The following is a 25795-nucleotide window of genomic DNA, read 5'->3' as shown; positions in this document are numbered from 1 at the left end:
AAAAAAAAAAAAAAAAAAAAAAAAGTAAAAAAGAAACCTCTAGAATAGTCATTCCATAATTATGAGGAAGGTCTTTATTGTGGAAGGGAAAATATCCAGAGGTATCTGAAAGAGTTCACAACATAGGGGAAAACAAGCAGACTGGACAAGACCATAAATAAGTGTATGTAAAGAGAATGCAGAATAGTAGGAGAGAGTAGTGAAGATAACTGGGGGGATTCTTGCCTGCATAAAGAGAGCAAAGAGGATTCTGCAACATTTTGGGAGCTACCATAGTTAGGAGGAAAAGCTGGTAGTTATGAAGAGATAAGAAATTAGGTGGGAGCTTTGAGATATATAACAAGTACTTGTGAGTAGAAACTCAGAATCTACAGGGCAGAATGGATGTTGTAATCCTGATAGGCAGCACAGGTATATGTTAACTTAGAGCCATTTGTCCTTTTTGCCAGAGGTAAAAGAAATGACTCCTCCTACTGGACATAAATAATTTTACAAATTCTTGATTAATGCTGTTTTTCTTTCTTTTTTCTAACCACCAGAAATCCTTCAGGACTGGCATTTCCGGATATATGCATTCCCTGAGAGCCTCCAAAACTAGTATGAATCATTAGGAAAACCTGATTTTTATTTCCTTCACAACTATTTAAGTTAAACTGCAAAGTAAATGGGCTTAATTATGGCATTTTAATCTATAGATTTCATTCTGTTTTGTTCATATTTATCACACACATTCATTTCAAATTTGAATTATGTAACAGATAATCTTTGAAGAGATTTTAGCAGTTTGATGGAGTTTGGATATCTTAGTGTATGTAATTTCACATTAGTACTATATAATTGCACATATCAGTCAATACTCAGTTTGCAGACCACACAATTCATTACTATCACCAAATTTCAGTCATTTTAGCAATATAGGCATGTTAGTTTTACTTGATCTTTCTGAATACTACATATTTTATTATGGGATCTAGCAGAAAATGTCTCCGGGTGTTTCTGACACAATCTTTTGTGGCTCTAGATTTCACTTTTAAGCATGTATCTGTCCTCCCTTGTCTTCAGCGATGTCCGACTTCCTGTGTCTGAAGCATTTGACTCTACCTCAGTAAAGCACATTCACGTTAAGGTCTCCTGATTCTTGCACCTGTCAGACTCTAAGGTTAAAAGTGTTAATGATGTCTGTGTGTGGACATTTGATAGGTTAAAGGATCAGGGCTTGGGATCTTTGGGATGAATCTGCAATTCAATCTTTTGCACAATTTCTGCTTTCATTGCACACAAGTTAGTGTACTTAGGCTTACCAATAGCATTCATGTTGCTGTGCCAATGGCCAGTTTTCACAAGTTGAGCAGTTTGTTCTTCCTTTAATAACTGATGTGGATCTCTTCTTTCTTGTACATCCCTCTAGTTTGTAAAAAGTTCTGCTCTCCAACGGGTGCTTTGCAATGTGCTTGCTTCTTTCGATTTTAAATCATGAGTAAATTTAGTAAATTCTATTTTTTAAACAAATTGGATATTCTTTAGCATTCAATTGCAATTACATGATAACATCTCTTTATGCAAGGGTCTTTGGTCTAGTGAGAAAATAATGGAACTATTTCTATGCTTTCTTAATTGAGATGCATAATTTTCCTGAAAAGGCAAACAAAACAAAATGAAAGCCCAGATATTTTTTTTCTTTTGAAAGAAGTTGTTAAACCCAAAGGCCTGGGTTTGATTCCTACACTCACATGCTAGCTCACAGCTGTCCTTAATTCTACTTCCAGGGAATCTGATTCTCTCTTCTGACCTGCTCAGGCACCAGACATGATGTAGTACATAGATATACATGCAAGCAAAACATATGTAAAATAAACAAATATAAAAATCAAATTAAAAACCTTCAAAATAATACTAAGTTTCCTCTATACTATGTAGCTGTTGGTGGAATAAAACTCTGAAATATAGTCATTTCTCTGACATCTGAAAAGACTCAGTTCACATTTGTCTGTGATCAGTATTTTCCCCCCAGTGAATATGTGATTTTTTGTGTTTAGATTTCTGGAGCTTCCCCAACTCTGAATGACCTGCTATTTCTTATGTTGATTTTTTTCTGGATTGTTTTTTACAAGATTGTTGACAAATATGTAATAACAACATAAGATTTATCAGAAGAATTGGGACGAGAAAAACTTAGAATACCAAGAACACTCAGCAAGGCTGGCCTTTTAAAAATCACTGAATAGGTGCAATTCTGAAACATTTAGAGAGCCTCAGACAAGTGACAGCCATGATGCCTAGTGCAAATCAAAGGACACTGTATTGTTCAAACCCTTCTCATATATCTAAAAAAGAATCGGGCACTCCCTTTGTTATTAAAACTAAAGTGAAACTACACCAGTATATTTTTTCTACATTATCTTCAGAGTTTTAGTACATTGTTTTCTACCAAGGACATAGGAAAGGACATCATTCCTCCACATATTTGATAATTTTTCTTTTTTTTTTACAACATAAGGTATTGCTTTTGAGTGAAGGCAACTAAGGTTCTCTAGATCCTGCCTTCCTGTCACAATCTAATAAATGGTGGAGAGACAGGCATGCACAAGAATATGGGAGGGGTTTAGCCACATTCTGAAATAAATTTATTTAGTGAAATGTGTCAACTTAATAGGATTTTAATTCTAAAGTTTGGAATAGCACTGTACAGAAATTCCAAGAATTTAACCCTCTTGATTGCACAGTTGTCAATTTGTATGTGTATTTCAACCTATTGCCCATGTCCTCTCACCTATATTTTTCCATATTGATTATTTGGAAGCTTTTGGAATCCTTTAAGTTGTTTCTGTAACTCTTGTTTGAATTTCACCACTGTCATTTTATCTGTCTAAAGGAAAGGCCGAATGAGAGTTGAATCCCAAGGGCAAGGTTTCATATTTCCTGGAATGGCATATCCATGTCACAGTACAGAATCTTTAAGAATCCTTTACAGAAGAAATAATTTAAATCATGAGAGAGCAAATCAAACATCTGGACATTAATTTCATGTGTGTAGTTTTTGTTGTATTCTAAAGTCACTGCTGATCATCCAGGGAGTATTTCCAATACCTTGCAGGATCAACCTGGCCATTGTCCGGGGAGCATCAATGGAAGGAAGGGGAATCGAATCCATCCCACTGCTCCTGACAACCTTGTCCTTATACTGTTAATGGAAATGGACTTGCATATATCGTGAAAAGAAAATCGTGAAGGGAGCAGTGTGAAATGTGGCTAATAGAAATATTCAAAGAGAATGGACTTCCAAAGCATATAAACGTCTTTTCTTTTTACTGTTAATATCAGTTATAGGGTGGGAAGGATTTAAATTGATTAATATAAAGATAGATACACCAAATAAGATTCTCATAATGTAAAAATCTTGACATCAAGGCAGAAGGTGGCAGGCCATAAAACTACAAGAGGCAAACAATGTCCCCAGTATTCAGTGCATTGATGGTCCTTTGTTCTTCAAAATAATAGGCTGACATGACTTAGTTTTAGGACTCGTCAGATTAAACATCTTTGTCTCATTACAGACTCCCCCACTGAGGCTTTTCATGCTTTAAGGTGTACAACTTTCTCTGCACCAAAGCAGGAGGAAAATGCAACACAACAGCGTGTGTTCAAGCACACAAGCAGGTTTGTATATGTATCGCCATCAGTTTCAGTGTATATTCATATTTTCTCCTCCTAGATCTTGACAACCCATATTATATCATAATGAGTAACCTTCAAGATACTTCTGGACCATGGGGATCAGAAATCTGCACAGATGTTCCCAACCTGCCAGGGCCGTGTGGGAGACATCTAAACCCAGATGCACAGGAGCCATTCATCCCGAAGCCCAGAGACCAACCAAAAAGCCAGCAGCATAGCGGTGAGGCACTGATCAACCTTCAGGGACCCTTTTTCATTTTCATTCCTGTGCTTGCACAAAATACCAACACAGTGTCTTTTCTTGCTTGGAGGAGGGACACTGTAGAAAATAAAAACAAAACAATATGACTCAGCTCAGGCTTAAGAGAGGTTCTGATGGCAAAGCTCAGCTTGTCCCTAGGGAGAACATTCCATCGGTTCAGGCAGATAGTCACCATGAGCTAGTGTGCTAAGGCACTGTTTACACATAATTGTGTGTGCATACATCTTTGTCCCATTAGAGTATGGGTTCTAAGACCTGAATCCTCATCTGTTCCCCATTGTGTTTTTTCATGATTGTAACAGAAAGTGACTTAACGGCTGTACTGAGACAAAACTATAAAGAAATCTACAAAGAACAAGTATATGTATGGTGTTGCAGGTAATCTGTGCTGGGCTTGAGGAGAAATGGCCTTAGGCTTTTACACCAGTCTCTAATCTCATTTTAACCCAAACAACACTCTTGTTTTATACATGTCTTTAAACCTGCATCTGGAGTCTGATCCACAAAGGGACCTGATATTTATGTCCTGGAGCCTTTGTTTTATTTAAATATTGTATTCTAATTATACTTTCATCATTTTCCCCATTTTTCTTTTCTTCTTCCAAAAATTTCCATATGCTCCCCTTGATTGCTTTCAAATTCTTGTCTTTAAATGTGTGTGTGTGCACAGACACACTCACAGACTTACTTTAATAGTATTGAACAGCCAACTAGTATGTTCTAACCGGAGAAAGACTATGTAGTCATAAGTTATTTAAGATTTCATTGTGATCCTGTATGCTATAAACAAGTCTTAGAAAAGCAAAAGAAACCTTGATCTCAGTCTCAAACTAAAACTATACAGATAAGGGTCCAGAGACTGGCTGACAAATGTCATGTATGCTGGTGATACAGGCACAGGCTAGTGATAAAAGAAGTTTGACAAATGTTCTAAAACCTCAGTGAGAAAGCTTCACAATGGGAGGAGATGCACTATGACATCCGAGGAGATGCACTATGACATCCGAGGAGATGCACTATGACATCCAAGGACAGTCCAACACTGCTTGGTCGTAGCAGAGAGCAGCTATGAAGAAGTATTTACGACCTCTGAGACCACTGACTGAGACCACTCAGGAAGCTGTCCAAGAAGTTCTCAAGTACCACATAGTGCAATATGGGGTTAGACAGCACTGGCTTGTGAGCATGCTCACTGGAGAACACTCAGATCAGGTCTCAAAGACTAACAACAGTGTCTAGTCTAGGGCAGCAAAACTCCCACATGCTACAGCATGACTAACCAATTTTAGAACATGGAGAGTTTTATATTACAAATGATGCCCTATCTTTCTATGAATTACAACAGACATGTTACACAATTGGAATTCTTTGAAAAAGGCTATATAAAGAACATTAGTCCATGTAATGCTCTCAAATTCTCTTTAGATGCAGAGAAGGAAAGTGTTAACAAAAGATGGCCTTTCATAAGTCGAGTATTCCACAGGGCCTCGGTGCTCCATCAGGACCAAGTTTGCACATCTCTGCCAGTCACCAAGAGAGGAAAACTCTTTGGATATGATCTCACTGTTGTTTGTGATGCTGGAAATCTTCCTAAAGCAGTTCTGGTATCACATGTTTCTTTCCTGGCTATCCTGAAGACAAAAATCCTACTTCTTAAATATCACTATTCATTTCTATCAACAGGAGGGAAAGCAGTTATGTATTAAATCATTGGCTTAAAAACAGGAAGATAAGACAGTGCTATTCACCACAACCCATATATGGGAAAAGTTAACGTTAAAGCCATCACTTCACTCTAGTAGGAAATCTCATACAAATGAATATCCTTGAGGTTTCAGGGTTAACATTAAAGGAATGAGTAGAACAAAACCAATCAGAAGCACCAAAACCAGTTCCAGGTCCCTGTCCTCCATCTCAGGTCTTACCCATGCATTCTTCTGGTCTAGTTCTCAACTCTGTTATGGAGATAGTGACAGGTGCTCCCCTTTCTTCCACTTAGGATATGCTCTCTCTTCTCAATGAAAAAGGACCAATCACTGAAGGTATCTTCAGGATATCAGCTAATATATCAGCATGCCAAGCACTAAAAGAAAAGTTGGATTCTGGGAAAAAGGTGGACCTGCCTGAATAAGGAATGTGTTCTCGTTGTGGCATCTGTCTTAAAGGTATGGAGAGTCTTGAAGTCATCGACAAGCAGGAATCCTCAGAGTCTGGGCAGTAGTTTCCTTCATTATGATTTTGCTTGAGTGACAGCAGGCAGAAAGGTTCGAAATCTGATAGGCTGAAAGTTTCCAAAGATTTCTAAAATGAAAGGATTGTCCTTTTATTGTAAAAGCTCCCTTTGTTATATACATTTTCATTTGCAATAATACATCATTCTTTTATGTTTATTGTTGACCATTCCAGGCCAAAAAAGTAACATTACTAATAGTGATAATAAATATAACTTGAAACATTAACCAAACACTCATATCAAAATGCATTGAAGCTTAAGTAACTTTTCTTTGATTCCTAAATATGCCTAAGTGAGACACTCGTTCCAAATAATATTTGTGTGTGGAGGGGCATTTCAGACGTGCACATTCATGTCATCTAGTGCACATGCCTAGGTGCATGTGTCTTGCCACCAGTGTTCTTCATTCTTTGTCATTCTCTAATTTATTTCTGAGAAGCAGGTATTTCTTCCTCAACAGGCCATGTGCCCCCTCCAAAAATACCTTGTTTACACACAGCCAGCAAGATCTAATAATCTCTCCTCCACACTCTCATGTTGATATCAAACAAAAGTCGTCCTGTGAAATGCTTTCTCTCTTACTGAGCCAACCCTGCAGCCCCACTTAGTGATTGATTGTATTCATTTATGTCTTTCCTTGTTCTAATTCTCTTATGCTTCCCCTCATTCTCCCACTCTCTCTCAAATACATCACCTCCTTTTTTTTCTTAATTTAATTTTCTTATTAATTTTTATTTACATTTAAAGGTTGTTCCCTTCCCTGTCCCCCTCCCAGAGTTCTTCATCTCATCCCTCCTCCCCTTTGCCTCAGAGAAGGTGCTCACCCATCCACCAACCCTCTCACCCACACCCACCTCATTCCAACTCCAGCATCCCCTTCCCTGGGACATCAAGTTTCTAGAGGATTAGGCGCATCCTTTCCCACTGAGATGGCCTCCTTTTAAAAAATTATCATTACATTCATACTTATGAATCAGTAATCCTTTTTAAACAATTCGATGATTCCATTTACAGTTGATAGTATATGTACTATTCAGAGTACTGGATTATCAATTAGGGAGTTCATCTTTTGGAAAGACTGATTTTTCCACACTCATTTATATTCATGTATCTGTAGTTCTTTGTCCAGAAATTCAGCTTCATGAGATTTTCCAATTCCAGCTGTTATTAGAGGGATGATGGCTTTGCTCAGGTATTATTTAAGTAACTATTTTGGGGGGTTATCATGAGGGAAAATTGCTTATCTGCCTTAGATCATGAGCCCTGGAAATGATGAGTAAGCTTCACTCATGGTAATCCCACAAAAATACTTATATATATATATATATATATATATATATACAAATATATATATATAAATATGTATATATACACACATATGCACACATATGCATATATATAATGTATATATGTAATACACACACATATACACTCATATACAAACATACATACACATACACACCCATACCCCACTGGGGATAGTTACTATGAAGTTTTTCTTCACTACAATTGTGAATAGTTGAATATATGTGGTTTCCATATATTGCAAAGTAAACATTCTTTAATGGGTGGGTAAAAGCTAAACTGTGTCAGAAATAGTTATAATAATAATATTTAGAATATAGTTAGAAATTGTTCTTGTTAAGTGACAGGTCATTCTCCTTTAAGAGCCATGGCGATCTCATTATCCCTGGATGGTTGTAAAGTTTCCTGTACTTTGTGCAGACTATAGGTCTGATTAATAGCTACATTTTATTGTCCAGAAAAGGTGTCACTATTGCACACTTAGGAAGGATTTTTCATGCCTGTCATTGTTGTAGTTCATACGTTAAGCTTTGTAGCACTGTCCTATGCTGTCCTCCACCCTCTTTGTAGCTTGCATAGTAACTTTGGATACTTTTAAAACTTGTCCTCAAGAAGAAGTTTACATGCCAAACCCAGCTCAGATGATCCAAGTCCTATGTGAAGTGCATTGTACCTTCAGCTATAGGAACTTAATTCAAGTTCTGTGAGGTAACCAAGGGTAGCAACAATAACATGTATACTTTTGTGTCTCTTAGACTCCAATGAACAACTTGCAGTGTGTTTTTTCCATGCCAGGTTCTGTGAAGTTTTTTAGATAGTCTAAATTTATTGTGGAAAATATTGTCAGCCAGAAATTTAAATTCTTTCTGCATACTTAAAACATTATTCTTATATGTAACTTCAGGTGAATGCAATATGATTCTTTATAGGTTGTTTGAACAAGCTCGGTGTGACTTTTATCTCCTCACTCTCTTTCCTTCTGTATTTATGTCCTTCATTCCTCCTCAATTAGTTGTACTTGCTCAATTTTAGAATTTAGCTATAGATATTTAAACAATAAACAAGTACTTCTTTTGTATTAATCTATATTAAAACATACTTGAGGGCTTATCAAGTTCTTCTCCCCCCATTTTCAAACTGTTTTACTTTACAATTTATCTGAAATCATGTCCTCACATGTGTTTCCTTCGCCCTTTGAGCTTTGTAGTCTCTTTTCAGATGCCTGACCTGCTACAGCAGAACCAGTTCCTCCGTGTAGACACTTCAGATGAGTCTGTCCTCTAACCTGGTTACCAAAACCAAGTTTAATTTAGGATTCTGAAAATCAATTTAAGAGGAAAAATGAATTACGGCTTGAAGGGAAATACTGCAATAGAGAAAGAATTCATATTGATGAGATCCAAAATATATTAATACACAAATGAATGCAAACATGTCACTGAAATTAAGTGTTGCTGGTATACAGTATTTTTGTCATCTACATTAACAGTTCAGAAATCATTTCTAGCCAATCAAGTAACATATATTGTAGTTGGAGAAGGTAGTCAGGAGTTGCATCCATGAGGTACACATCTTAAAGTGATTTATTATTTCAGAACACATATTAGCAAACTCTAAATTTTCTATTTTTTTCTTCATAATACCATACCAAATTCCACAATATTAGCCTAAACTACTAATAAATATGGTGTCAGCACCAAAGCTGACTTGCCATTGAGCTGTGTCTATGAAGTGGCTCAACAACAATTTTTCTTGGCTCACTTTGGTCCAGGAATCCTCAGCGATAAACATGCTGTAAAAAAGGACACAGTTGTTTTTGTTTGTTTCTTTGTTTTTTTGAGGGGAAACTGGGAATGGAGAAATTTACATGTAAATAAGGAAAATATCTAATTAAAAAAAAAAAAAAGACATACCTGTTCAGTGACAGCAAGCAAAGATGCTAATGACCTTGCCCAACCCCTGACTGACTGAGTTAGCCACAACTGGAATGTTTTCTGTTTCCAAAGACTGAGTGATATACAGCTTTTAAAAGTATGTTGAACAATGCAAACTGCCAAGGTAGATTACTATATTCATACTAGTGATATAAGAAGAGGGTAGCCAGTACTCACTCCATGCCTGGTTTGTGGGACCAGCTCTACAAATATTTTCAGGATTGAGTAATTACTGAAGTATTATCATAAAAGTAGTTCATGGCATTTCCTGAAACCTAACTGGGATTAGTACTAAGGGAATGTTTCCTTGGACACATTGTATGTGATTTGACATCTATTTCCTGATGAATAAGGAATAAGGTTTTGAATGAATAAATGTGAAGGTTCCATTAAGATTTTTTTGTTGTTTTTTTGTTTTTTCAAGATAGGGCTTCTCTGTGTAGCCCTGGCTGTCCTAGAACTCACTCTGTAGACCAGGCTGGCCTCTAACTCAGAAATCCACCTGCCTCTGTCTCCCGAGTGCTGGGATTAAAGGCATGCGCCACCATTGCCCAGATTTCCATTCAGTTTTAATTGTCCTGAGAGTGCAGGTGCACACTCTTATGACTCCCTATATATCATAAAGCGTAGCATGGCCATTCATCTCAGTCACTATACAAAGGCAAGCATTTCATTTCCTCCACCACTTACATGATTTTACCAGAATCATTTTTTTCTCAGAGAACAAAGCACAAGAAAGAAACCTCAGACTCATTTGGCCTCGGCCTATGAGCACAAGTTTGTGTATTTAGATCACTTGTTTCAGAACTTGGAGCTAGAAACAAGAAATCCTTCCTACCAATGAAATTACCACAGTATGTATGTTTATGTCATTTGAAAAGTATGATTTGAGATGAGATATTGCTATCTTCAATGTCTACTAGTTTCTTCAGATGTCCTCTGGAATGACTTGGAACAGAGGGGAGATTTGCCTGCATTCCCACTACTTTTTAGAGTCTGCTCTTAGGTTTTGAATTTTGATGGAGAAAATGCAAGTCCCTTTAGTGGGCCTCCATGTTAGATAAGGTTCTAACTAGAGGACAGGATGAACACAGTGAAGGAAGTTGGGACCAAACTGAATTTTAGAGTAGGAACTATTTTCAATAATTTCTGTGATTTATATTTTCCACAAAAATATTTTTCTATGTAAGGAGTTTCTTCATAATATCCAAGGAAGTGTGCTGACATCTAGACTGTATGAATTATGGCTTGGTGTTCTTGACCAAGGGGACGAAGAGGAGAAACTAGCTGCAGTGCAGAGGTAATGATGAGCTAATTGCCTGGACAACATAAACCAAAATAGGAAAAGTGTTTGCTTAGAAACATTAGATTATATACCCCAGAGTTATTTACAAAAGAATTTTCACTGACAACAAATGGTTTCAATTTATTATAAACATAGAAGACATTTTGAAGAAAGACTTATGATTTCTTTCTTCCAGCAGTCACAATAGCTCATGCTTGTAATCATAGCATTTGAGGACCAGAGGTATAATCACCAATAACTTGGAGTCAGCTTGGGCTACCTAAACTGCCAAGAACACCCAGGCTTTATTGAAAGAAGAAAAATAAATAAATAAATGGAAATATATCTCATGACAATAAATTTTTTTCTCTTAAAATTCTTAATATGAAAATTTCAACATTGTACACACTGTGAATTTATATTGGCCCATAAGATATAATGAACATCCAATTTATCAGTTGTATACTTTGACTTTCTATAGTATTTAAGAAAAGCATGCCTAATTAAGGATAAATTTTCAATGAAATGTGTTTATGCATATGAAATTCTTCCATAACCTCGCACATAATAGATAAGCTTTAGCCTCTAATGACTTGATAGCCTTGCAAAATTGGTACTTCCAAAATACAGGAATCCTTTACATTTTAGCAGTTTACTTTGCAGTGTTCTCTTAGTTGAACACATTACAGAATGCCGTAAGTGTTTTAGGTATGTTTATATTAAGTTATACCCAGCTAAACTTTTCCTTTTTAAAAAATTGATATTGGGGAAGTATTTCAAGCAATGTTTTCAGGGCACATTTCTCCTTTCCTTGATGTATTCTTTTGTGAGGGCAATGAATAAGACATAGACATTTACTCTGCTGTCTTTCCTCAAATTTAATACTTCCTGAGTAAAAAAAAAAAATTCTTGTTTTAAAATAACTTGTCTCTCTTCAGTCTTTTAGAGCACCTGCCCAACCCAAACGTCATTCTCTTGAGAGAACTTTTCAGAATGTTACACAACATAGAACAAAATTCTGCTGTTAATCAGATGACAGCTTATAGTTTATCTGTTTGCATGGCCCCATGTATCCTATGTCTGCCAAGTTCCTGCAACTTTGGATTAGCGAGTGATATCTCCAATGAGGTAATGACACATATTTCATGCTTAAGGTGGCCAGGTCTTCACAGGGAGACAGGAATACAGAATTTTTTTAGAGTCACTGTTTTTTGTTGTTGTTGTTTGTTTTTTGTTCTTTTATAAAATAATTATATATTTGAATTATATTCTTTGGGAGAAACAAAAAAATGTGAGATTTGAGTGAGTGGATTGTCAGTGGATTGTCAGCTATATGTGTGACAAATGGAACCAAAGTCAAACTGACAATGTATAGTAGCCATCACAATGGAAGCGCTGGAAAGCATCCTCTTATAGTGTACTATGCTGTGTTGTTTGTAGATTTTACATCTGATCTCAAGATAATCTTTTAAATTTCTAACAGAAAACTCTCTCCTCTATGACAGCTGACTTTTTCTCAGAATTTTGAACTATACAATTCTAACCTCCAAACCTCATATATATATATATATATATATATATATATATATATATATATATATATATATATATATATATGTATATATATATCATGTATATATATCATATATCAAGTGAAGTTTATAATCACACAAAGTGACAGAGGCTAAGTGTGTTTTACCCATTTTGCTGCAGATTTCCCTTGTAAAATTTCTCATTGAAAACACTCTGAAAATATTTGGGGAAGACATGGTTTTATGTTATGATGTGAGCTCAGTGTCTTGCCCTAGTGTGGAGAAAGCATCAAGTTCCCTAAACTTTATAACTTACTTTGGTGAGATGAAGGATAAGCACTGTCGAACTGGGAGGACGAGCTCTACAGGCAACGATTCAGTACCCATGAGTCCAGCTGCTCCTCTTCACAATGAGTGGACTATAGGTAGGTAAAGATATTCTATTGGTATAATTTAAAAGGTAGAATCACTTAGCATCCAAAATCACTATTTACAAGCAGAGATGTTGCATTTACTAAAACCATTGTGAAGTATACCCTCACCTATTTTATTACAGGTACTCTTCTATTGTCAGAAACTGTTGGTAAATTTTTATACCCCCTTTTCAGTGGTCCTGAGTATATGTAAAAGGTAAATCCACAAAGTGCCAAATAGTTAAGTATATATGAAGAAATGCCACTTATTTTAATATTTTTGATCCCTGTGTTGACTTTTATAATAAAAGGACAACTCAAGTTTGAGATATAGTTTATTTATATATAGCAATGCTGTTTGTCCTGGAACTTTCTTTTAAAAGCATACTACAACTGTAAGGAAGAGGTAGACATGACAATAGGTGGCATTCTCACATGGAAGAGGCTGTAGGTTATCAGGCAAGATGAGTGGCAAGTGTAGATAGAGCTACTAGATTAGAGTTGTCCATGGCTGTTCAGTCAGAAATCACACAGTGGGACGTAGGGGACAATACACTATTAACTACTTCATTCTAATACCTTTATGCATAACTTTGAACATGAATACAAGAATGCACTGATTAGACCTAGACATATGGGCCATATACAACTAGATATCAAGCACTGCACGATGTAGTGCAGTGTATTTTAGACAGGACTATATAGGAATGGAACTAGAAGAACTGAATCTAAATTAGATCTGGCCTCTTGCTTTACCTATTTTCAGGGTTTCGGGGAGAATAATCAGTTAATATAAAAGAGGTAATTAACCAATCCCTCAATATCATAAATGCTATAATATCAAGTCGATTGATGTGATGATTGAGTTTAATTACCACATACGAAGATTTCCTTCTTTCTTAGATTATGAGAAACCTGTCAATAGACCTTTTATGAAACCAATGATTACTTGTGGTTCTCCTACCAGCCATGACAATGTGTGTATAACCCCATCCCCATCAGCACCAAGCAAGGGGCGCCTCTTTGGAAAGTCTGTCACCAGTATCTGTAAGAATGGTATTCTACCTTCTTCAATTTTGGTGAGTGTCATTTTGGTTTTCTATAGCTGTCATGCAACATGTGACTTCTGTGGATCCCGTGTTCTCACACAATTCTCTCACCAAGCCAATGGATGTTTAGATACCCTATTAAGAAGGGTCAGATTCTTTTTTTTTAATTTTTGGTTTTTGTTTTGTTTTCTTTTCTTTTTAAAGACAGGGTTTCTCTGTATAGCCCTGGCTGTCCTGGAACTCACTCTGTAGACCAGGCTGGCCTTGAACTCAGAAATCCACCTGCCTCTGCCTCCCAAGGGCTGGGATTAAAGGTGTGTATCACCAGTGCCTGGCAGGGTGAGATTCTTTTAAAATAGTGCCTTAAAGAAATATTCCACTGAAGTTTGATTCATGCATTCCAAGAATGATGAAAACAAAACAAAACAAAGCAAAACAAAAGTATTGCCATACTTAGTATCAGCAATAGTGTCTGGGTTTGGTATCTACATATGGGATGGATCCCCAGGTGGGGCAGTCTCTGGATAGCCTTTCCTTTAGTCCCCTGCTCACTCTTTGTCCCTGTATTTCCTTTAGACAGGAGCAATTCTGGGTTAAAATTTTGGAGATGGGTGGATGGCCCCATCTCAACTGTGGACCCAAGCCTAACCTCTGGATATGGTCCCAACAGGTTCTCCCTCCTCTTTGTGGGGTATTTCAGCTAATGACATCCCTGTGGTGTCCTAGTAGGCTCTTGCTTTCCTGGCATCTGGAACTTTCTGCTTGCTACCCCCAGTTCTCCATCCCCCATTGCTACACACCTCTGTTCAATTTCCTGACCCACTGTACATCTCCATCTCCTCCTATACTTGATTTTTCTCTTTTAATCCTCCCCCTATTCTCTCCCTCCCAAGTCTCTCCCAAGCTCTAATTCCCTTAATTATTTTGTTCCCCCTTGTATGTAGGACTGAAGCATCTACTCTCTGGTCTTCCTTCCTCTCAAGATTCATGTGGTCCATGATTTGTATCATGGGTATTCCACGCACTTTGCCTAATACCCACTTATCAGTGAGTACATACCATGTGTGTTCTTTTGTTACTGAGTTACCTCACTTAGGATGATATTTTCTAGATCCATCTATCTGCCTGCAAATTTCATGAAGTCATTGTTTTTAATAGCTGAGTAGTTTTTCATTGTATAAATGTACCACATTGTCTGTATCCATTCCTCTCTTGAAGGACATCTGAGTTCTTTTCTGCTTCTGCCATATTATAAATATGGCTGTTATAAACATAGTGGAGCATGTGTCCTTATTACATATTGGAGCATCTTCTGGGTATATGCCCAGGAGTGGTATAGCTGGGTCCTCAGGTAGTACTATGCCCAATTTTCTGAGAAACTGCCAGACTGATTTCCAGAGTGGTTGTACCAGCTTGCAATCTCACCAGCAATGGAGGAGTGTTCCTCTTTCTTCACATAAAAAATATGAAATGCTTCACAAACTTGTGTGTAATCCCTGTGCAGGAGCTGTGCTACTCTTCTCTGTATTGTTCCAGTTTTGTTTATGTGCTGCTGGAAGGAAGCAAGCATCCTTTTTGTCTCTTACCCTAACCTTTCCCAGCTTCTTTCATGACCTCATTTTATTCTGAGGTCTCCCTTAATATCATTGCCTCTGAGATTATTAAATATCATAATTCAAAGTATAATCTGCTTTGTTTTAAATTGTCAAGGAATAAGTCATAAGCATTGTTTAGTAGAACTTGCATCTGAATAGAACACATTTAAAGGCCACCTAATATGGTTTGAGTTTTTTAATTAAATAACCTACTAAGTTGCCATTGAAAATGTATATTAAGCAAACACTTCAGTTATACACCCTATGTCAGGAATTTTTCTACATATGAACATGTTTATCCTATCAGATACCTGATAATTACTGACCACACCCTGAAGATCTTATAGCATAATTTTCTGGTAGTCATAGTTGTATCATCCAAACTTTGAAAATAGAAAAAACATTCTCATTAAGGTTGTGAATGGTAGTCATTTTTACATAGTGAAACAATGAAGAAGGAATTGAAATTCTCGTGGGTTCTTGACTATCAGTGTCTTTTGATAATGGAAGTTGAAAATAAGAATTCAGATAACAAGGAAATTACAGAAGCTTTGAAAAATGAAATGAAATGAAAATAGGAAGGAAGGTAAGGATGGAAGAAAGTTTAATGAGGAAAAATTTCTAAAGAACACTGATCAAAATAAAATAAAACAACCAACCAAAAATCCTTCCAGTGCTCAAAACTGGATTAGAAGAGAAAATATATTCAGAAGATTAAAAAAACTGAATCTCCTGCATTCATTCTTCCCAGTTGTATCTCTGTACCCATGTTTGCCAATGCTCTGGGTGGATATGCAGTTATTGTTACTTGTCTTTCTTCCATATAGGATATGCTCTCTATCATCGATGAAAAAGGACCACACGCAGAGAATATATTCAGAACATTAGCTAATAAATCATACTTCACCTTAAAAGAAAAACTTAACTGTGCAGAGGAAATGAACTTGAGAGAGGAATCTGTTTATGTTATAGCGTCTGTCTTAAAGGTAGAGAAGGATGTGGCATCACCTACACTCCACAGTAGCTACAGGTAATTACAATTAATAAGTAATTTACTTCCTTGAGATAAACTGATAATGATGGCCCAAGGATAAGAGACATGGTAAATAAAATTCTGACAGGGTGTGTGAGTCATCATAATGGCAGAGTTGAAGACCTGCTGTGAGAAGTTAACATATGTCAAATGCACTCTAGTTTGTCATTATACAGACTACTCCATTGATTTCACCTTTGACCACACTGTATGGCATAATAACAAAACAAGTGATAGTAGTGACAAAAGTTGATTTACAAACCACATTTCATAAATTATACTTATTAAAGAAAAATATCCTTCATAAATAACAACAGTTCAAAATGGCTAGTCCATGTCTGACATGTAAAAGGTTCACAGAGACTTAGACATTGCCATTCAGCTAGTACATAAACTGTGTTTTCTTTCTCTATCCCAAAAAAGTTCACATCTCCCAGATGTTTTTTTAATCCCATGTTTGTGTCCAAGAATTAGTCTGATCTGCTAATGAATACTGTACCACACTGAGCATTAATGGAGCTGTCTATAAACAGTAGATAAAATGCAAATAGCTTCTTTTTTAAAAAAATTCTGCCATTTTCTGAGTTGAACACTCAGTAGATTCTAGAGGAGTGGCCCCAGATAATCAAGGGAAAAGATAGTGGTCTGAGAGTAGGCAAGCTTAAGAACATTAGATAAAGGTACCACTTGGTACTTCCTGGACCCTAGTTGCCAAGCGTGGTTTACTCTCACTGGCAGAAGATCAGTACCACATTATGGAAAAGATAAATGACTACCAAGGAAGCCCCATGCTCACATAGCACTTAAAATTGTAAGAACACTTGGGCTTTTCCCACACTTCTCAATTCTTGATTTTTGTTACCTCAAACTATGCCTGACCCTTTACAACTCAGGAAAAACTGTAATGAGTTAACGTTGAATGAAATGTAAACTTGAAAATTGACTTGGGTGTTTCCAGATCTAGTTAATACTGAACTATTTACCTATTTGTGGTTATTTACTAAGAAAAGAGAATATATTTTAAGCTATATAAGCTATATTTGTTATTCTGTTTTTCTTGTAAAAGTTGAGATTTCCCCATTTTTCTTATTCATTTATCCATCCATCCATCCATCCATCCATCCATCCACCTACCTACCTACCTACCTACCTACCTACCTACCTACCTACCTACCTATGGACTTGTCTATCTTTAAAGCCCATTCTGGCGCCTAACGTAAGCCAGATTGCATCAATCGGATTTCTGAGATTCAAGGTGTGTACTATGATGCCCATCTATGCCTCACACATATCATTGTGCTTACTCTTTTAAAATCTCTGAGCATATGTAATAAAGGGTGAGATTTGAAAGGAATATAATAAAAGAATTTGGCTGTCCATCAAACAATGTGTTGCTTACAATGTAAAGAGCTGAATGCTTATACAGTTAAGGGAACATGAGACTGTGAGAGCTTTTCACATGGAACCCAGGGAGCTCAGATCATGAGACTAAGCCCTTACCCACTGTATGTGAGCAAGAGTACATGTGCATATTATTAGAACCTTACTCAACTAGGAATTCAAACCTAGTCAACAAATGATGGAATCAGGATGATGTATTTATCCTCTGGTCCTGCCGGTTTTTAGTAGCTGCTTATGTCCAGGTAAAGCCCTTTGAACTGACAGTTCATTTTATTACCACCATTCCAGAACTTTGTTTCTTTGGCTTCAGTTCATGGTGAGAAAGTCTACAGAGTCTGGGTCCTTTGGTGAGTCAACTTTGAGGTGAGATTCTGGACAATGTCAGTCAGGCAGGAAATATCTTAAGAAATTACATTTAAACTGGTATTCTTCAATAAAAATGATTCACAGTATTTTTTCAAAGTACACTGATTATTATATTTTTATATACATAAGGAATTTATTAGAACTATCCCAGGAAGCTTACTTTGTTCTAATCTGTATGGAAAGTGGCTTGCTGTCCTTGATCAAGAACTCCATGATCAAAAGATTTCTGCTATCCAAAGGTAATGATGCATTAATCATTTGGATAATTACAAACGTGAATAGTATGTTCTGTGGTGGGTATTATCTTGTATTTACAAGATTATACACTGAAATGATGGACAGTGACAAGAGGCTTCTTTTGCTCATATGTGTAAAGTTACTTTATAACAAATACCTTTGTCAGGCATGTGTCTTGACTCATGCCTTTGGTCCCACCACTAGGGAGGTTTCAACATTATAATAGTCATGGTTTGGAAGAGAGGCTCAGCAGTATAGTAGGGTCTAGCCCAGTCTGGAATACAATCTAAATTCCTCTATGGGACAAATTAAATTCAGTTTTTTCAACCATTAAAAGCTAGAGACATCCAGGTCAGGTTCAGCTTTGATTTCTATGTCTTCCACACTACTCCACAGAATGATTTCTTAGGTAAAGGAGGAACTCTGACCTCCCATGAGTATTTAGGACATCAGCATATTTGCCTTATTTGTAAAAACAGCTTTTCTAAGTACATGGCTTAGTTTCATCAGTGTGCTTCTAGCCCAGCAATTCTAGAATACAATGTGTCTATATTAAATTATTTATGATAAATGTGTCTCCATGGTGACTAGAGAGAGATGGCTCAGGGTTTAGCAGCTCTGGCTGCTCTTCCCGATGACTGTGGACCTATCCAAATGGCGGCTTGCAAATGTCAAGATGTCAAAAACTCCATTTCCAGGGACCTGACACACTTCTCTGGGTTCTCTGGGTGCCAGGCACATATAGTGTACATGTATACATACATAATTTTTAAAATGTCCCAATATACCATACATTGAATTGATTTGTGGAAAATATTTTAGACAATATAGTAGTGATCTTGATTTCTTGTGAATTTTGATACTATGAAGTGGCCTACAAAAATGTTGTCATTTCTTTTTCTTTGTATTTCAGATCAAATAGAATCATTACCCGTAAAACAGATAAACATAAACTCTTCATTTTCTGTTTAGTCTTTTAATACAGATGCCAGAACCAAGTGTCCTCCTTTTGAGACACCTTCTCAGTGTGCTGCACAAGATTAAAGGTTGCTCTTGTATTAACCACATGACTGCTTATGCTTTATCAGTTCGCATAGCTCCAAGTATGCTTTGGCATCCTACTTCCTCCAGCTCAGGGATTGGGAACGATATCTCAAAAAAGGCAAGTGGACCTCTTGTTGTCTGCCTTTGGGAAAGGAGTCTTGACTGTGATGCAGAAGCTGGGGAAACCTTTGACAGATCATTACTGTTAAAGGGCACCCTTGCAGTGCAGTACTCTGGAGGGGATGAGGCACTGAGCTATTTCAGGGAGGTTTTGGAAGGGATCTTGCTAATATGAATTGGAATTAAGTGACTTATTCTTTTCTTAACTGCATTTGAGATTACAGCTTGCATGAATGTTAAACGTGAATGAGAGATGGTAAAAGAGATGAGTGCTTAAGTTCAACAAGGTAATATCAGTACTTCATCAAAACGTTGAATGAGATACAGACTTGGACAGATATCTCAAAGTGTTGTTTTTTTTTTTTTTTTTTATCTCTATCTTGGAAGTTGCCATTATTCTCACATATTCTTCTCTTCAGTCACACTTCCTGTGTGGGTTAACCATATGGGCACCAAGGCTCCATATACAATATATTCTGGGTATAGTTTATGGCTCAATCAGAAAAAAAAGAACAAAACTTGTCTACCAGCTCCTAGTGGCAGGCAGTCTTTCAACTCTATAACAACATACCTGTAAGAATCCACTTATATTTTAGCCAGGCGGTGGTGGCGCACGCCTTTAATCCCAGCACTTGGAAGGCAGAGGCAGGCGGATTTCTGAGTTCGAGGCCAGCCTGGTCTACAGAGTGAGTTCCAGGACAGCCAGGGCTACACAGAGAAACTCTGTCTCAAAAAACCAAAAAAAAAAAAAAAAAAAAAGAGTCCACCTATAAAAAATGAAACATTATTACATCATATTCTGCTTGAATGAAAGTTTGTATTCTAACATACCTAGTGTCTATAGATGCCAAGAGAAATGTTTAGATTTATATTTAGGTGTGTGTGTGTATGTGTGTGTGTGTGTGTGTGTGTGTAGTGGCTCTTCACCATTATAACCATAATTCTAGCACCAAAATACTTATTTTAATTTGTGTAAAGCATGAATAAAATGTTTATTTTTTACTTTAAAATTAGTTTTATGTTGTATACATGTAAATTTCTGCACCATTTGCATTCTTGTGCTCTTGGACACTAGAACATGGAATTGGACTCATGAAATTGAAGTTACAGATGATTGTGATCCACAATATGGGTGCTGGGAACCAAGCTGGATCCTCTGTAGTACCTGCCAATGACCCTAAGAGCTGAGCTAGCAATAAAGACATATATCAATTTACTGTATTGATACTTCTTAATTATTATTGGCATGGTTTCTTAATTTAGGGCTAGAGAAATACTTTACAAAGTGGCTAAAATTTTCTGTAAGAACAAACATACTTATATGGAGAAAGCAAAATTAGAGAGAAGGGAAAGATGTCATCTGATGTTCCCTTCGTGGTCACAGCTGCATTATCCATTTACCTCATAGTAAGGTTTACCTCTGAAAGCTTAGTTCTCAGTACAGCTTAAGACTGTAAGGTTGAAAGGCTAAGTAAATAAGATAATTACCTCCTGAGAAAAGCCATAATTAACAAAGTGATCACGATAGTTTTCAAAGAAGGAAGAGTATAGAGTTATGTAGAAAATGGACCTAGTTATAGGAAGAGTTCTAGGTACTTAATATTACCAAAATATGTTGGACTAGATTCACAAAGAAGCTAATAATAAAAAAGTTTAATAACAATTATCCGATATTTTGTCAGGCATTTTGACACAAAATATTTCTGAGGAAGCAAAGGTATATTTTAGCTAATAAGTTCCAAAGATAAGGTTCAAGGAAGAGGAATTAAGTAATGTCACACACAATGGGGCAGTATGGCATAGGAAAGCCTTAGTCACTCGGAAATCTACTTGGCTTGGGCCTATGCACACATTCCTCTTTTAAATAATCACATATCAGTATACTGGCAATCTAAAATTCCTACTTGAATCAAGCTATATATCTAGTCCAATTTGACAATCAAATCAGTTTTTTCACTTGTCACAATTTTAACAATTCATTCACTATAAGCAATTTTATTCAAATACAAACATATTGTTTACATGTTCAAAAATGAAAACCAAGTGTGAAAAAAAACCTGAAATATTTGCATGTGAAATAAGGTGATAACTGAGTGTGATTTTCTGGAGAACCTTTTATTCCCTACCTTGTAAAAGACTATGGAAATATAAAGTCAGTTGCATTCTGGGTAGAAATATATATATATATATATATATATATATATGTATATATGTATATATATATAAAAATATGAATAGTGTACTAAGTTTGCTTAATCCCACTATCACAATTTTAAAAAATAGCATTGTTATTCAACTTAGCACATTTTTTAGTTTGTTACTATTACTTTAAAAAAGTAACCTTGGAGAAAAGAATTTATTTCCTGTATGTTATACATGTAGTTTTGGAAAATTACTCAGGGCCTAACCTGAAGCAGGGCAGGAACCTGGGGGCAAGAACTGAAGCAGAAGCCATGTAACAGTGCTGTTACTGTCTTTTACCTCATATCTTTCTTAGCCACCCTCTCTAAATCTACCTATCTATCTATCTATCTATCTATCTATCTATCTATCTAATCTATCTATCTATCTATCTATCTATCTATCTATCTATCTATCTATCTATCTATCTATCTATCTAAATCTATCTATCTATCTATCTATCTATCTATCTATCTATCTATCCAATAGCTCAGGGATGGCCCCATCCTAGTGATCTGGGCAGTACAGATTAATTGAATCAAGACAGTATCTCACAGAGTTCCCTAACCTTCAGGCCAAACTTATATAGGCATTTTCTCAATTGAAATTTCTTCTAGTCAGATATTTCTGTGAATTGATACTTCTGACACAAACATGTCATGTCTTAACTGCTTTCAATGGCTTTGTATAACACTATGACCAAGGCAACTTACAGAAGCAAGAGTTTATCTGGGGCTTAAAGGTCCAGATTAATTCATGTCCCTCACAACCACAACAGGATCATAGCTGCAGGCAGTCAGAGCAACTGATCCTGGAAGCTGAAAACTGAGGACTCTTATGGACACCAAACATGAAGCAGAGGGAGTACCCTGGAAATGGTCCATGACTTTTTTTTCTTTTTCTTTTTTTTTTCTTTTTTCAATTTTTCAAGACAGGGTTTCTCTGTTTAACTCTGGTTGTCCTGGAACTCACTTTGGTCTTCTCTGTGTAGCCCTGGCTGTCCTGGAACTCACTTTGCAGACCAGGCTGGCCTCAAACTCAGAAATCTGCCAGCCTCTGCCTCCCAAGTGCTGGGATTAAAGGTGTGGACCACCACTCCCCTGCATCCATAGCTTTTAAAAGCCTAAATTCCAATGAAAGACTTACTTCTTTAAGAAAGGCCAAACCACTTGTTCCTCTCAAATGGAGTGAAGAACAGAGTATGAAGCATTGAGATGCCAATAATAAGAGAAGTGGCCTATCCAAGCCTCTGCAACTCAGCTCCCCCTCCCTTTGATCTCTATAAATTGAAAACCCAAAAATAAAGAAGATATTTGTAATGTCACTAATTCAATTCATTCACAGTTCCTCTTGGCAACATATCAGCTCTGAAATGTCAGGTTTCTTCCTAATAATTCCTTTATTCATTGCAATATGCAAGCAACTTTAACAACCTATTTTAGGAAGATGCAAAAGTCTAGAATCTCTGTTCCAGACAGAGACTTCTATAGCAGCATCATACTTGCATTTATGAAACAAAAAGAGATGCAAAATCTTGCCAGCATTATTCTTGATTTCAAACTTTTCTTCATTTCAAAAGTCTAATGTCAAATGTGATTATAAACTATATGATATGACAAAGCTTCTTGCTTTTGTCTTGGGGTGTTACAGATTTCTCTTGTAGAAATTTTCATTGAGAACTTTCTGGAAATATTTGGAGAAGATGCCACTGTGTTTTATGGAGAGATCCCAAGGAGTTGCAGTGACACAGAAAAAGTTTTAGGTTCCTCAAATAATGTTGCTGAGTCTAATGAAACAAGGAAAGCAAGAGGTGACAGTAGAGGCAGCTGTCATAGTGAAAAGATGCATCCCCAGAAAAATGATGAAAAGAGTCTATCTGCTTCTTCCTAGGCAGAAGATCTCACAGGTAATGGAAGTTTTTAAATAGTCATCAAATGAATTGAAGGATGAACCATTCCCCCATTTAAGAAATCATCATATGAAAACATTGAGGGAGGTTCTTAAAAAATACTTTAACTAAATTGCATATAAATTCATATATACACATATATAGATGCATAGACAATTACACACATATACAAATGAATATTTAGATATATACATCTGTATGTATGAAAGATGTACTCCTATTTTAGCCCCTGTATGGATAGCAGAATATTGTCTATTGTTATTTCTTACCTTTCTTCCCTCTGGTTCAAGAACCATGTAAGATATCTCAGATAATAAAATTATGCTTTTTAAAGAATTCATTAAAAACAATGATTTAAAATCAATCAACCATTCTGGAAGAAAAATCCCTACGCCACTATATAAGAACCACACACTATCCTTGTGCAACAATATTGCTGGTTTGATTTCAGATGAAAGATAAATGTTAGCAAATGCTTAGCATTTGTGTAAGTATTAAATGATGCAGGATCCACTACAATGAACACATTGAGAATGATGAGGAGGCCAGAATATCCCTGAGTCAAAAATTAATACCATTTAGGGGTGGGTATAGAGTTAACATAAATACCTCACTGTAGAATGTGGATGTTATTCATAGTTGACTTTTCTTGGTTTGATATACAGGAAAGTACATATGGAGCAGAGGATGGTTTAGTCAGTGATCAATAGGAGGAGAGGCCATTGGTCCTGTAAAGACTCTGTGCCCCAGTGTAGGGGAATGCCAGGGTCAGGAAGCCAGGGAGGGTGGGTTGGTAAGCAGGAAGAGAGGCAAAGGAATAGCAGTTTTTTCAGAAGGGAAACCAGGAAAGGAGATAACATTCGAAATGTAAATAAAGAAAATATCTAATAAATTCCAGAAAATGTACAGAAAGTACATTTACTTAAATTGGGAGGAATCTATAACGAGCATTTTTTGCCTCAAAATAACATGTTTCTTTTGCAATGAAAGCAAAACAATTTTCTCATCTATTCCCTTTTCTACAGAAACACCTGCAGGAGGAGTGTAAGAAGCAGAATGTGGATTGACCAGATAGCTTCTGGATGGAGAATGTTTCCTCTGCAACGGAATACTTGAATTCCCAGGACTACATTGAATTTATCTTTCTCCTTCACTTTATTATTCCACTAAAAACCTATTTTTTTATAACCTGATTTACCAGCATTTGAAGGAATTTGTTTGGATTTTCTGCTTCTGTCCAGAAATGAGAATCCCGCCCAAATAACATGCCTCTATCAACCAATAGAGGCATCCAGGGTGATTCTCTTAGATTGTGAACTTGAGTCTTAAGTGAGCACTTTTCAGGTCCCAGCTCATTCCTTCTGAATGTGCTATGCCCCCTCCTACTTACCCATACCTCTGAAAAGCTTATTAATGAACAGTACTTCTGTCTCCCCATTTTATCATATTGTATTATTTACAAATGATAATCTTCACTTACATTCATTGTGTTTTATGATCTAGAGTATGTATATTTTGTGATAATAAATGCCATCCATAATTTGATTGCTTAGATGTTAATGTGCCTTATTCATGATTCTCCATGGAGAATGGCATTTCACAATTCTTCCCTACCTGGCTTACTCGGGGAACTGGAGCCACTTTACAGATCCAGTGGGATCACTTTATGAATATTTTCTTCAAAAATCCCCTCACAATGACCTATCAATTTCTTATCTAATGGAAGTTAGAGATTTTCTGACGAAATTCCTCCAGAGTCTAGCCACAAAATAGTTTAATGGCTAAAAACCAACTAATCAGGTATACTATAAGGACAGCCTCACTCCTGTACATTTTAGCAATGTGTATTTTTCATTTCTTTTCCTATTGCTGTGAAAAGATATGTTAGAATATTACTTACATGAGGAAAGTGTCTTTCTCAGTGAGAAAGGCTCAGAGCATCATTATAAGGCAGTGCTGGTGACATGTGCAGCTAGCCAAGTGCTTACCTAATCAAGAAGCAGAGGACAATGAGTGCTAATATGCTGTGATATTACATTCCAAGAACCGTACATAAAAAATAGTACAGCCCAATTCTGGTGTGAGTTTTTCTACCTTTATTGCCCAATTTAAATAATTCCTCAAAAGTATGGGCAGAGTCTAATATAATTAAAATAATCCCTCAGAGTTGTACTTAGAATCATGTGTCATGGATGATTCCAGATAAAACTCCAATAATACT

At 36.4% G+C, this 25795-nt stretch overlaps 1 protein-coding gene and 1 non-coding gene across 2 annotated transcripts in view; one reads left to right on the top strand and one right to left on the bottom strand.

Annotated features, from left to right (window-relative positions):
* LOC116093743 (T-cell activation Rho GTPase-activating protein-like) overlaps positions 1-25119 on the top strand; it is a 25941-nt gene extending 822 nt beyond the window's left edge. The window contains 13 exon segments of the mRNA XM_031375367.1: positions 3713-3895; positions 5363-5541; positions 5937-6059; positions 6061-6102; positions 10600-10709; positions 11633-11822; positions 12408-12651; positions 13543-13718; positions 16111-16269; positions 18213-18322; positions 19293-19482; positions 23316-23571; positions 24600-25119. Of these exon segments, the coding sequence (XP_031231227.1) occupies positions 3739-3895; positions 5363-5541; positions 5937-6059; positions 6061-6102; positions 10600-10709; positions 11633-11822; positions 12408-12651; positions 13543-13718; positions 16111-16269; positions 18213-18322; positions 19293-19482; positions 23316-23555 (1920 nt within the window). The 5' untranslated portion in view covers positions 3713-3738 and the 3' untranslated portion in view covers positions 23556-23571; positions 24600-25119.
* On the bottom strand, positions 15148-15252 carry LOC116094498. Its single transcript, XR_004120154.1, has one exon. It is a non-coding gene; the product is annotated as a U6 spliceosomal RNA (small nuclear RNA).
* Positions 25120-25795: the final 676 nt, after the last annotated feature.

Source organism: Mastomys coucha, unplaced genomic scaffold, assembly GCF_008632895.1.
Source record: "Mastomys coucha isolate ucsf_1 unplaced genomic scaffold, UCSF_Mcou_1 pScaffold16, whole genome shotgun sequence".
In the NCBI taxonomy this organism is placed as follows: Eukaryota; Metazoa; Chordata; class Mammalia; order Rodentia; family Muridae; genus Mastomys; species Mastomys coucha.
The sequence above is the reverse complement of the archived record's forward strand: the minus strand, read 5'-3'. Positions and strand labels throughout refer to the sequence as shown.